A 13,861-nucleotide genomic window follows, 5' to 3' on the forward strand; every position below is an offset into this window, starting at 1 on the left:
GTGTTGGGACAACAGGAGAGGCGGCTCAGCCTTACCCAACCTCCTGGCCAGACCGAAGTCGATGAGCTTGATCCTGGTGCCTGTCTTGTTGACACACATGATGTTCTCGGGCTTGAGGTCCAGGTGGACGATGCCCTGCTTGTGGATGTACTCCACCCCCTCCGAGATCTGCTTCATGTACTTGATGCACTCCCGCTCCGTCAGCTCGAAGTCCTCATCAATGATGCGCTCGAACAGCTCGCCCCCGGACACGCTGCAGGCACAGAGCAGGCACTCAGACCATAGGAGTGGGGCGACTGGCCCAGGGCAGGCTGGGGGAGGGGTCGAGGGCAGGAGCGCCCAGGGGTGGGGGTGCTGGGCGTCTTCTGCAGCTTTCTGAGCTCTAGGCCACTGCCCCATTATGTGGGTCTCAGTCTTCCACTGTGTGAGGAGGACACAGACCTCCTGGTTTCCTGCTGGGGGGACCCTGCCTGTGCTTGCTAAGCCTGGGGGGATTCAGGGAAACATGTAGGCTGGACAATTTCAGAGGTGGTCATGAGCTGAGAGATCCACAACGCTCTCCTGAGCAGGAAGGGTAACTGCCAGGTAGCCTGGCTCCCCCAGATAACTCTAGATGTGAGGGACCATCCTGTTCTCTAGCCATGCCTTTCAGCCATAAAGAACTGAAGCTTAAAATACTCGCAGTCTCCATAAGCAGTGGCTTCCCAAAGCCAGAAACAGAAAAATATCTCCAATAATTAGGAGCTTCAGCACATTTTCTAAAATTCATTGGCTGTAACTCACTATATTAATACTTGCAGTTGTGACCAATTTGCTTCCTCTGGCTAGGCCTATAGCATCAGGTTACTCCTCCAGCCGTAACTAACTTATCTCGGCTTCCTGGCTCAGGCTGGGAGTGTAGTACATCCTGCCTGCCTGGATAGACTTTGGATCCTGGCCATGGTGGTTCTGGGGCCTGCAGTGGGCACCTTTTGCTAAGGACTGGCCCAGAGGCTACAGCCAGCCAACATGTTTCCCTTCAGTGCAAATGCATGGGGCCTCTCTCCCAGCCTTCCTTGCTCAGAAAGTTTAAAGCTCTCCTTGGTAACTTATGTAGCATCCAGACACCAGTATGCTCTTTTCCGCAATGGCCTACAGATGCATCAGCTGAACCAGGCTGAGTGGGCTTCTTTCTAGGCCTGTCCTCTTCCTAGGGCCTTCCCTCTTCTAAGGGAAGTCATCATAAAGACGAGCAAGAGCTGAGCTTGAACCCTGACTTTGTGTGACAGCAGGCACGTTACTTACCCCTCCTGAGCCCCAGTTTTCTCACCTGTCCCTACACCATAGTAGTTGGGAATGAAGGAACTGCAGGAAAACATGCCTGACATGAAGTGGGTGCTCAGAACATGCTAATTATCATTTGACAACCTAAAACGGGTCAAACAGATCTTGTTACTGACCCTTGAGGGAGAGACAGACAAGGATGCACAATGGGGCCCACGAAGCCTTTGCAGGCTTCCATCACCACAGGACAGACTTTCACTTCTAAACTGGTAAAGGTCGGTTTGTTCCAGTGGCCACTGGGGGGCGCTAGAACCAACACTTTAGAACCAACTGAAAAGGAGGTCCTTGCGCAGCCAGGAGGCGGCGCCTCTGTCCTCAAACCCTTCATTTCTAATCTCTCCACCCAGGCTCTAAATCAAACTAATTTCCCTTCGTAGGTTCCTAGCTTTCAGGCAGTTCTTAACATCTCTTGAGCCCGTTTCTATCTGCAAGGTGTCGGTGAAAACAGTGCCATCTCACAGGATTTCTGTGAAGACCGAGTGAATTAATTCAGGTAAAGTGTTTAGAAAAGTGCCTGGCATATAGTAAGTGCTCAATAATATGATTATTATTTTAAAACAACCAGTTGCAGAGGAGGCTGTAGTTGAAATACAGACTCCAAAGCTTCTCTCCTGGAGATTTTGATTTAGAAAATCTTGGCAGGGTCTGTGATCCGTATTTTCAGTGAGTACCCCAGGTCATTCTTACCATCAGATAAGTTTGAGAAATACTGGTTTACTCAATTACTACCCCGGGAGGCCAGCTGCAATTCACATCCCCTGAGAAACCGCTCTCGATTTCATCATATGATCATTCCTTCTGTGGGTTCCCATAGTCTCATCTCTGAGCTTTTTTTGCATCAAGTCTGCATTTAATGTTGTCTGCTTTTTAATGTTTGTGAATATGTCTGGAAAAAGTCTGGTTCATCTCTAGACCCCTGTTTATACCTGGCAATATCTGGCACAGACAAGGTATCCCAAAATGTTTGGTTTTAAATATTCTGAAAAAGCAAGCAACCATTTTTTTTTTTTTTTTTTGGTAGCGTCCTTGGGAATGTCTGTGGCAATGAGTGGTAGAAATCTGAGCCATGCAGATGGTTACTGCTGCACTTCTAGAGGTAGTCTGTTCAACAGAGGTGCATATAGATTCACACCAATTCAAATCTATTTAATAACATATTTTGAAAACTGTTCCTGTGGTTCATTTTCAAGGACGGTAGGGCTTACACAAATAGGATTATTGCTTCTCTATAGGTTTATCTTCCAAATGCTCAAGACTGTGGATGGAAAGAAGCTACCATCCACAGAAATGGGATAAAGCCATAGGCCAAGACTGGGCCAAGGAAATGCATACTTAATAGATAAACAGTGAGAGCGAGAGTGAATGAACTAACGCATACAGTCCGCCTTATCCCAAGGGACTGTATTTATTCCCCCAACTGTAGATAATGGCCAGCCCCCGCTGGCAGCCAGAAGGATGCCACTCTATGGGGCTCCCCACCCTGACCCCGTCCTCGTGTCACGGCAGCCAGCTGCTTCTCCTTTGATCAGTGTTGCCAATGGTAGCACAAAGGTAAGATGGGCAATGGATGACTCAGCCCAAGCTGCATCTGCTTGGGTGCTCAGGGTCCTGCCACCACTTGGAATGTCCCACAAGGACCATCCCTGACTCCCTGAAGAGGAGTCTGAAGGAACCCTTGTAACAGAAACACTGCTACAGTGATGAGGGCTTGTCCTGTAAGCAAAGGTAAGAAAGGCTGAAGGCACTTTAACTCTGATTTCTCAGTGTATATGAGGCAGCTGATCTGAAAGCCAGCACCCTGGAATACAGTTCCATCTTTCTGTATCACCAGGGACTGTCCTTCTCTGACTGTTTCTCCGTCAAGCAAGGAGAAGAGCAAGTCGCACTGCTGAAAGCCAACCTTTTCCTGTCAATGTCAGGTCTATCCAGGCTGGACGGGAAGGACAGGTGGAGCATCAGTCTGCTCCTTCAACTTTAGTCGAGCTCCTATCAAGGGGCAAGCTGCTCACTCCAAGTGCAGGAGAATCATCTGCTGTCTGTGCATGGAAGACTCACTCCTGTCCATGGGGGAGGCGTGGGGCGGAGGGATGAAAGCCAGACCAGATGAAGCCTTCTTACGTTTTCTCCCAACATTTTCCATCCAGCTTGCCAAGTCCCAATTCCAAGCTAAGTATGGTATTCTGCCCACTGGTGCTGCTGCCCGGCCTCACCCAGGCTGGGCTGCCTCCTACCCCCTCCTGCACCTTCTCATGAACTTGCTCAAGGTTTAACTTCTAAAGATGAGACATTTCTTCACATGTCCCCACATGCCCACACTGCCTGGACCAAGCAACCTGCTCTACAATAAATGTGAAGAGCAGCAGCCCACAGGGCTGTTGTGGGGGCAGGATGACTGAGGCCATGCACTCGGGCTGAATCTTCCCTAGAAGTGTGGAGGGAAGTTTGAATTGGGGGTTGAAAACTGATTTCAAGTGGCGAATGAGGATTTTCTTTGAATCTGTGTGAAAGTTGCACAGAACTGCAGAATTTAAAAAGGGAGTCTCATCAAATACTGCTCTTCACTGGAAGGATTTCATAATTACAGAATCATGGCTCAACAGTCATAGAAGCTGCCCCCGGGCTTCCTGAAATGCAGGATTTCCACACATTCAGTTGTGTGTTAAAATGGTCACAAAGTAATTTTAAGTGGAGAAAAGACTGGGATATAGAAAAAGTCACTGCATCATACTCCTAAGAATAACTCACAGTTATAGAGCCTCTGCCTGACACATGTTATTCCATCTAAGCCCCACATTATTCACGGGGTGGTTTACAGCCTCCTTTTACAGATAATAAAACTAATGGCTGGCACACTTGGGTAACTTATTCAAGGTCATACAACAAGAGGCAGAGCAGGGATTGGAGTGAGGTTGCTCAGACTCATGTCTGTCTCTTCACCGTGACTGCTCTCCCTGAGGAGCACAGATTGAAAAGAAACACGCCAAAAGGCTCAAGAAGTGCATTGAGACACTCCTTAAACTGAGGCTGCCTCGCTGGCTTCACCTTTCCTAGGGAAGAACACTGAGATGCTAACAGGGTCCTCTCCAGAGGAGAGGTCCTCCAAAGGACTGAGATCCCTGAGTCTCGGGATGAGCAATTCAAGGATGCTGGAGGCAATTTCAGAATATTGCCAAGCTTTCAAATGCACATCTCCTTTGTTCCAGCACTCCCACACTTCTGGGGATTTATCCTACGGATGTAAGCAGGCATGAGGGTAAAGATGTATGTACAAGGTTACAAACACTGCCTTTTTGTAATGCAAAAGCCTGGAAACCATCCAAGCCCCTATCAAAAGAAGACAAATAAACTGTGGTCTATGTACATGATGAGATGCCAGGGAGAAGGGAGAATGAGGAACCACTGGCTACTGGTATGGGCCTCTCCAAGACACACTGTTGAATGCAAAGAAACCAAGTATAGAATATTGAGTGCAGCTTCTCTTTGGGTTAAGAGGTGAGAAATATGAAAAATTTATGAATTATATCTATAAATAATAAATGATTGCATTTCAATAAAGAAACTTTGGAAGGACACAGAACTAACAAAATTCATTACCAGTGGTGATGAGGGGTAGATGAGGGGCAGGTGTGGGAATGAGACTTTCATTGTATATTTTCTAATATTTTTTGATATGATTGTATCATATACTTTTAAAATTCAGATTATAAAAAGGAGAGGAAATGCTTAAAAAATACACACTGTGGAGGATGCCTGGCTTACCGACTCTAGTATGTGCATTTGTGTGTGTGTCTGTGTGTATGTGTCTGTTGTGTGTATGTGTGTGTATGTTTGTGCACATGCAGACCAGCAGCTCAGAGGGAAGAAAGAGAAGGTTGGGACTTGAAGAAACAACAGAATCCAGGAAAGCCTTGGCTGAATGTCATCTGATCATCTCCCTGCCTCTGTACAAGCCAGCTCAGAAAGCACTGCTCTTGGGTGAGTGAGAGGGGAAGAGAGAGCAAACCAGTGTGGGCCAGGGGCACGCAGGACAGAGCAGAGGGCAGGGGCAAGGCTGAGCTCCCACCGCTGGGCCCCCTTCTCTCTCACAGGCTCTATCTGCCCCTAAGGTGGCTCTAGTGCTCCGAATGAAACCAAGGAGGCACAGGGAGGGGGTGCCCTGGCCTTACACAGGCAGGTGAGGGACAAAGGGGTCCTTAAGAGGTCCTCAAGGACCCAACAGTGTGCTCTGGAGCCGAGCAGTGGGTCGGGAGCAGCAGTGTGCACGTGGGCTGTTCCGAGTGGTCAGCACCTGGCCAGATGGGCTGCAGAGTGTCGTGCGCGTCACAGCCCTGCTTGCAGTGCTCTCCATCTTGGGGGGGTAGGGTGGGGGGGACAGTGGGGGAGGGACAGGAGGGGCTCCCAGACCCACTGTGCTGGGCCACCCCTCGCCGAGCCACTCACATCTCCAGGACCATGACGATATTGGCCTTCTCTTCAAAGGCGTCCACACACTGGACCAGCTTGGGGTGGTGCAGGCAGTTCATGATGCTGATCTCCTGACGGATGTTCTCTTTCTCCTTGGCCGAATAGCCTTGAAGAATTTCCCTGCCCAGATTTTTCCAGTTTTCTTTTCTACAAGTCGAAAGACCTGTCCAAATTTCCCACTGTGAATGAAAGGAAGAGAGAAATTTAGCCCAGCTGTCCACCGAATGGGAGTGGTCAAGCGATAGCCTGTGGGGCATGTGTGGCCCTGCCCTTCTTTTTTTTTTTAAGTAAAGTTTTCCTGGAACACAGCCATGCCCATTTGTGCCCACACTGTCTATGGCTGCCTTTGGGTTTCCAGAGCAGAGCAGGAGCTGCAGTGCTGAATTGGCCCACAAACCCGAAAATATTCATTATCTGGCCCTTTACAGAAAAAGTTGGCCAGTCCCTGCTCTAGATCAATGGAGCACATTGCTGAGGCTGACGAATCTGCTCTCCGTCACTGGCCAATGTCAGCCCGTGTCTGGCCCCACATTCTTACCCAGACTCTGTCTAGTCTTGCTGTTCTATCAGTAAATATTCTCTTTTTTTGGCCGCACCACGGTATGTGGGATGTTAGCTCTCCATCCAGGGACTGAACCCACGCCCCTTGCCGTGGAAGCACAGAGTCTTAACCACTGGACTGCCACGGAAGTCCTTGCTATTCTTTTAACACTGTCATTTCCTTGGGCTGAGGCCTCAGTCTTGGCAACAGACTTTTTTTCCTTTTCCCCCAAAGGGATCCATGACATCAGGCTGAGGAAGTCCTCCGCAAATACAGAGAATTTCTGGGCTCCTGCCCTCCCTCCACGCACTTTCAGCACCGGGGCCGTGGAGACAGCCTAGCAAGGCCCCTGCTTCCCTCTGTGCTGCTGGGTGGTGGCACTCTTCTGACCTCACTCCTGCCGCAGCAAAGGGTCCTTGTCCGGGACTCTGATGAGGTTGATGGGACTCCTTTATTTGCCAGAAACCCTCCGGAAATAAAAGCTGAGCCCCATTCTTTTTTCTTCCACCTTCCATCCTCCTCCAAGGACAGACGGTCAGAGGGAGGCAGGAGGCCCTGGATGCTGCTGCTGCTGGCGGGGACAGCCTGGCTGAACCCAGACCTCAGTGTTGGGGTCTGAGTCCATCGGTGTCTCCACAACCCAGGGAAGAGCCTGAGCAAAGACTGTGGGCTGAGCTCTCCAAGTGAGGGGTGATGATGGGAGCTGTGTTTCAAGCGGGCATATTTTGCCACAGAACTAAAGCTAGACCGGTTGAATGGGAGCACAGACCCAACGGAAGGGATCCTAAAGACAGGCCAAGCCAGCCCGGCTGCCCTGGGTTATGTCCTGGGGGAGGGATGGGAGTGGGGGTGCAGAGAAGGAAGGACCTGCTCAAGCTTGTGGAGTTGAGCCCCAGGCACGGCAGCTCCTAAGAAAGCCCTGGACTGGTGATGCTTTTGTGGGTGCTTGCAGGCCAAGTCTTCCCGGAACCTCACTCTGGGAAGTTGGCAGAACCCAGGGAAGGACGGGAAGAGGAGGTGTGGAATTTAACCTCAGGGCCAGCACCACCCTCACTCTGGGGCCCAGAAGGGGACCCATTCCACTTTCCACTCCACTTACGATCCTAGTCTCTCTTCGATGTCATAGAAGTCGGACACTTTCTGCTCGGTATTGACCGTGACGGTCCGGTAGTCGACCTCAGGTTCCTTCTCATCTGCAGGGTTGGGGCGGGGTGAGTGTGAGCCATCAGATCCCTCCTCACCCCCATCCACCCCTCGAGTCTACCCAAGGACAGGGCCCAGCACTCACCATCATCTGACACCTCCACTTCGTCCTTCGGCTCTGGGGGCAGAGAGGATACAGGTGGTTAGTACTCCAAGGCCTGTGAGCTAAGCAAGCTGGGGGCCCTGTTCGGCTTCAGCCTTCCCAAGCACGAGACTATAAGCCCAGAGCTCTGGGCATCGCCATGGGATCAGAGGCTTCACACTGCAACAGGGCCATGTATACACTGAAAGGCCCTGGCCTCCTCAGCCCACCCAGCCCCTCCTCCATCCCCACCTCTCTATCCTCAAGGTCTCCTAGACATGTCCGTCTTCACATTTTCCTAGTTTCTAGAACCTACAGACAACCTGGACAGTCCCTTTCTACTTTCCCTCAAAAGTCAGCAACTTTTAGTTGCTGCTTCTGCTGCTGCTAAGTCGCTTCAGTCGTGTCCGACTCTGTGCGACGCCATAGACGGCAGCCCACCAGGCTCCCCCATCCCTGGGACTCTCCAGGCAAGAACACTGGAGTGGGTTGCCATTTCCTTCTCCAATGCATGAAAGGGAAAAGTGAAAGTGAAGTCACTCAGTCATGTCCAACTCTGAGAGACCTCACAGACGCAGCCCACCAGGCTCCCCCATCCCTGGGATTCTCCAGGCAAGAGTACTGGAGTGGGTTGCCATTTCTTCTCCAATGCATGAAGGTGAAAAGTGAAAGTGAAATGTCATGCCCAACTCTGAGTGATCCCACAGACTGCAGCCCACCAGGCTCTTCCGACCATGGGATTTTCCAGGCAAGAGTACTGGAGTGGGGTGCCATTGCCTTCCCCTCTTATAGTTGCTACTAGTATCAAATCCATTTATCCGTTTACTGAGTTTTTTCTGGAATTCCAGCCATGTACCAGATATCTTGCCAGTGATTGTGGGTATACAAAACAAAATACAGATGGTGTGATCTCTCCATCATGGTGTGATTTGGGGGGCTTATAATTTAGTTGGAGAGGCAAATATCAGTTCAGTTCAGTTGCTCAGTCATGTCTGACTCTTTGCGACCCCATGAATCGCAGTACGCCAGGCCTCCCTGTCCATCACCAACTCCCGGAGTTCACTCAGATTCATGTCCATCAAGTCAGTAATGCTATCTAGCCATCTCATCCTCTGTCGTCCCCTTCTCCTGCTGCCCCCAATCCCTCCAGCATCAAAGTCTTTTCCAATGAGTCAGCTCTTCACATGAGGTGGCCAAAGTACTGGAGTTTCAGCTTCAGCATCATTCCTTCCAAAGAAATCCCAGGGTTGATCTCCTTCAGAATGGATTGGTTGGATCTCCTTGCAGTCCAAGGGACTCTCAAGAGTCTTCTCCAGCACCACAGTTCAAAAGCATCAGTTCTTCGGTGCTCAGCTTTCTTCACAGTCCAACTCTCACATCCATACTTGACCACTGGAAAAACCATAGTCTTGACTAGATGGGCCTTAGTTGGCAAAGTAATGTCTCTGCTTTTGAATATTTTATCTAGGTTAGTCATAACTTTTCTTCCAAGGAGTAAGCGTCTTTTAATTTCATGGCTGCAGTCACCATCTGCAGTGATTTTGGAGCCCCCAAAAATAAAGTTTGACACTGTTTCCACTGTTTCCTCATCTATTTCCCACGAAGTGATGGGACCGGATGCCATGATCTTCGCTTTCTGAATGTTGAGCTTTAAGCCAACTTTTTCACTCTCCACTTTCACTTTCATCAAGAGGCTTTTTAGTTCTTCTTCGCTTTCTGCCATAAGGGTGGTATCATCTGCATATTTGAGGTTATTGATATTTTTCCCAGCAATCTTGATTCCAGCATGTGTTTCTTCCAGTCCAGCATTTCCCATGATGTACTCTGCATATAAGTTAAATAAGCAGGGTGACAATATATAGCCTTGACGTACTCCTTTTCCTATTTGGAACCAGTCTGTTGTTCCATGTCCATTTCTAACTGTTGCTTCCTGACCTGCATACAGATTTCTCAAGAGGCAGGTCAGGTGGTCTGGTCTTCCCATCTCTCTCAGTATTTTCCAGTTTCTTGTGATCCACACAGTCAAAGGCTTTGGCATAGTCAATAAAGCAGAAATAGATGTTTTTCTGGAACTCTCTTGCTTTTTCCATGATCCAGCGGATGTTGGCAATTTGATCTCTGGTTCCTCTGCCTTTTCTAAAACCAGCTTGAACATCTTACATTTACTTGAAATATCCATTATGAGTGTTATTTGGTGAAGCACATGTTATTGCCACACAAACCGAGTAGACAATGGAGGAAAGTGACCCAAGTGGGATAAGTATAAAGTCAGAGCAATTAATCTGGGAAGAAGGAGCCACTGAGCTGTGTCTTAGAGGAAATAATGGAATACGGTGAGAAGGGTAATGTCATGCAGGAAACCAGCAAGGAGGGATGTGAGCAGCCCATGCTGGCCGTTCACACAGCTGTGTCAGGGTGGGAAGAGGGCCATGAGTGTCCAGAGGAACACACCCAGTCCCGAGGTCCTGGTTTTCCTTTGCTTTAGCATAATTTGCTGGGCTGGAGGAAGCATAAGCTGGAATCAAGATTGCCAGGAGAAATAACAATAACCTCAGATATGCAGATGACACCACCCTTATGGCAGAAAGTGAAGAAGAACTAAAGAGCCTCTTGATGAAAGTGAAAGAGGAGAGTGAAAAATTTGGCTTAAAGCTCAACATTCAGAAAACGAAGATCATGGCATCTGGTCCCATCACTTCATGGCAAATAGATGGGGAAACAGTGGCTGACTTCATTTTTCTGAGTTCCAAAACCACTGCAAATGGTGATTACAGCCATGAAATTAAAAGATGCTTGCTCCCTGGAAGGAAAGTTATGACCAACCTAGATAGCATATTAAAAAGCAGAGACAAAAAATAAATAAATAAAAAGCAGAGACATTACTTTGTCAACAAAGGTCCATCTAGTCAAGGCTATGGTTTTTCCAGTGGTCAAGTATGGATGTGAGAGTTGGACTGTGAAGAAAGCTGAGCGCCGAAGAATTGATGCTTTTGAACTGTGGTGTTGGAGAAGACTCTTGAGAGCCCCTTGGACTGCAAGGAGATCCAACCAGTCCATCCTAAAGGAGATCAGTCCTGGGTGTTCATTGCAAGGACTGATGTTGAAGCTGAAACTCCAATACTTTGACCACCTCATGCAAAGAGCTGACTTATTTGAAAAGACCCTGATGCTGGGAAAGATTGAGGACAGGAGGAGAAGGGGACGACAAAGGATGAGATGGTTGGATGGCATCACCAACTCGATGGACATGGGTTTGGGTGAACTCCGGGAGTTGGTGATGGACAGGGAGGCCTGGTGTGCTGCAGTCCATAGGGTCACAAAGAGTTGGACACGACTGAGTGACTGAACTAAACTGAATTTGTTCCTAAAGGGCCATTGCGGCTTCTTGACCATGGCCAAGTACCTTTTGCCTCCTGGGCTACAGTTTCCTCATCTGTAAAAGGAAAGTGCTGTATTTCTGGGTGATTTCTAGGGTCCCTGGCTAGCCCTGGAGTCCATGCTTTGTGATGGTCTAGGTGCTGCTTGGCCATGATGTGGACTGTGTCCCAGTTGACAGCGGGAGCCAAGGGAGGCTTCCAGAAGATGTGCAAGGACCCAGCGAAGCCAGAGAGGGAGAACAAAGATTTCTAGAGTGTGTGTGTGCCTCCGTGTGTGTGCCCACAAGATGAGAGAAAAGGGTGTGACTGGCTGAAAGTCTCAGCAGAGCAAGACTGAGGATAGGAAGTAGACAGCAGGTAGAAGAAGACCAGAGCAGGTGGGGTGGAGGGGTTTGTTAGATGCTGCCCAGCAGGGAGGGTTCATATGGGAGCCGGCTCAGCTTCACAAATGGGATGAAGGCGTGGGTCAGGGACAAGGTGCAGCTCAGAACTGTAGACAGTGAGCCCCTCTGTTCAGCTGAGGGCAGAACAAATGACTGAAATCTAAGCAGACAACCCGAAAAAAGCCACACAGTTCCCATACCAGACAAGGACCCCTTACTAGAAAAGAGTCTTGAAAGAGATTATAAGCACCCAACCAGGAACAAGAGAGGCTATGATTTGTTTAGAGTTCTGAAAACACTGCGGGTGAAGTTTAGTTTTAAAAACCAAACACACGTGGGCTTGGAAGCAATATTTATTACATAAAGGAAAATGCCAGGGAAAAATAAAAAAACAACAAGAGCAATGCGGACTCTCAGATTAGTGGTAGGGTTCACAGAAATTCCCGGGATGTGAGTATAACTGATCAAATCAAATCACAGATTTGAGAGTTGAGAGTGACACTGTCAGATTCATAGCCGACCAGAACATACGTGGGAGCAACACACCTGGGAGGCAGTAATGGAGTCACATTGTCAGGGAGAATTGGGTCATTCAAACTTTCAGCCTGACGAGCCCTAAATCTAGTTAGGGCCAAAAATGGGAGCCCAGTTCCTCAAGCAATTGCTCTGGCCAACAGAATGCTGTCACTGGGGCAATGTGCTCTGGCTGCAAATGGGTATTACTATTCTGCCCTTGGTAGAACCTGGGGTCATGTGATCCTGGAATGCTGGCTGTTAGACAGTCTTGATGGAGCGGGAAGAAGTAAGGGTCACTGACAGGAAGAGCTGCCATGTGAAGACAGAAAGGGTTAGGCCTCTCTGGTTGGGAAAGGAGCCTAAAGCAGACATGATTAAAAAAAATCACAATAGCCAAGGGTAAGGTTAGGGTTATGACCTTTCACCAGCTAATGCATACTGTAACTTGGGAGAACAATTTAGTGTTACACCCCACATAGGAGGAAGGCTGTAGGCATATGGAAATCACATCTCAAGAGTTACCATAAGAAGAATAAACAGGTTCAAGAAATGTTCAGCTGAGTTCAACAATGGTATTTCAGATAGGACCTTAAGAAAGCAAGAGATTCAACATCCATTCAATCACTAAGTACCCATGGATGCCAGTTACTGGATGGGGACTTAGAGACAAAATACTAATGATAATAACTACATTTAGTGTCAGGGAACTCCATTGTCCTGATGGGGCATCGTCAGGAGGCCCCAGTGGAGACAGTGGTTTGACCTGTCTTGACCTTTCGGATCCCACACCACACACGCTGGTATGAAATGAGCAGCGGGGGGAGAGTACAGAGAGGCAAGCTTTCCTGACCTGGAATCTCCAGGAGAAATGGTCTGTCTTCCCCTAGTGAAGGATCAGCAGCAGTATTGTGAGCCCTCGAGGGGCTTTCCGACGACCTGTTCCCCAGAGGCATCTTCCAGGTTGCCCTGAAAGAGCAGGCAGTTCTAGAACTTGCCTCTCCCCATCTCTCTGACACCAGTTAGAAGTGGAGTTAGCTGCTGTCCCCTCAAACACCACACCTACCCTCACCTCCTGCCTTTCTCCTTAGCAGTCAAGACACAGAGCACCTTCCTGACCCACGGCTGTGGGGACACAGCTCAGGCTCAGGGAATCCACACCTCTGTCTCTGTCTCACTGCTACATGGCAACCCTTCCTCTGTGTGGGATGTGGACCGAGGCTCCCAGCTGAGACATTTCCCTTCCTCCTTTTCCTTCCTGTCCTGCCTCCACTCTGTTTGCAGGGGGAACGGTCATGTGAGGAAGAGTCCCAGAGGAGTGATCACAGTTCAATTAGTCAAGCTCTCTGAGCATCAGGGGGCAGTAATGAGAGAGGTGGCCATTCGGCATCCATCTTTCCACTGAGGAAGGAGCTAAACTGCAGTTGGAAGAATTTCAATGAAATATTAAAAAACAAAAAATCTACTCAGAGCTGTGAGATGCAAGAGTTAAGTGCAAGAACTATTTGGAATACGTTTCTGAGATATTTCTGCAGTCAGATGAGTCCCATCCCCCTGGAGTGGCGTTTGGGAGAGGAGAGGCATAGCACTCCTGCCTTCACAGGGCTTGCGCCCAGCGGGCTCCCTGGACAGAGTGGTCCCTTTGCACAGCGGAGTGCTGTTGTGCACCCAGTGGACACTAGAGGGCGCCCCCATCTTCGGGAGGATGTTGGTGGTCAGCACCCCACCCCCTGCACTGGGTGAGCTGCTGATCTTCCTTATATCTCTGGGGGCTCTACAACTCTAACTACCCTTGGGGCTCACGGAAAGCCCTTACTCTGCAAGATGTCTCTATCACAGTTGTTTGCTAACAATTATACAGACTAGAGGGCTTCCCAGGTGGCTCAGTGGTAAAGAATCTGCCTGCCAGGAGACAGAGGTTTGATCCCTGGGTCAGGAAGATCCCCTGGAGGAGGAAATCGTAACCCACTCCAGT

The 13,861-nt window shown here is 49.1% G+C and overlaps 1 protein-coding gene across 1 annotated transcript in view; it reads right to left on the minus strand.

Moving 5' to 3' along the window:
* MYLK (myosin light chain kinase) overlaps window positions 1-13,861 on the minus strand; it is a 146,112-nt gene that overhangs the window by 24,240 nt on the left and 108,011 nt on the right. Inside the window, 5 exon segments of the mRNA XM_018045771.1 lie at window positions 36-253; window positions 5,764-5,893; window positions 5,896-5,966; window positions 7,428-7,521; window positions 7,617-7,649. Coding sequence (XP_017901260.1) covers window positions 36-253; window positions 5,764-5,893; window positions 5,896-5,966; window positions 7,428-7,521; window positions 7,617-7,649 — 546 coding nt within the window.

Source organism: Capra hircus, chromosome 1, assembly GCF_001704415.2.
Source record: "Capra hircus breed San Clemente chromosome 1, ASM170441v1, whole genome shotgun sequence".
Lineage (NCBI taxonomy): Eukaryota > Metazoa > Chordata > Mammalia > Artiodactyla > Bovidae > Capra > Capra hircus.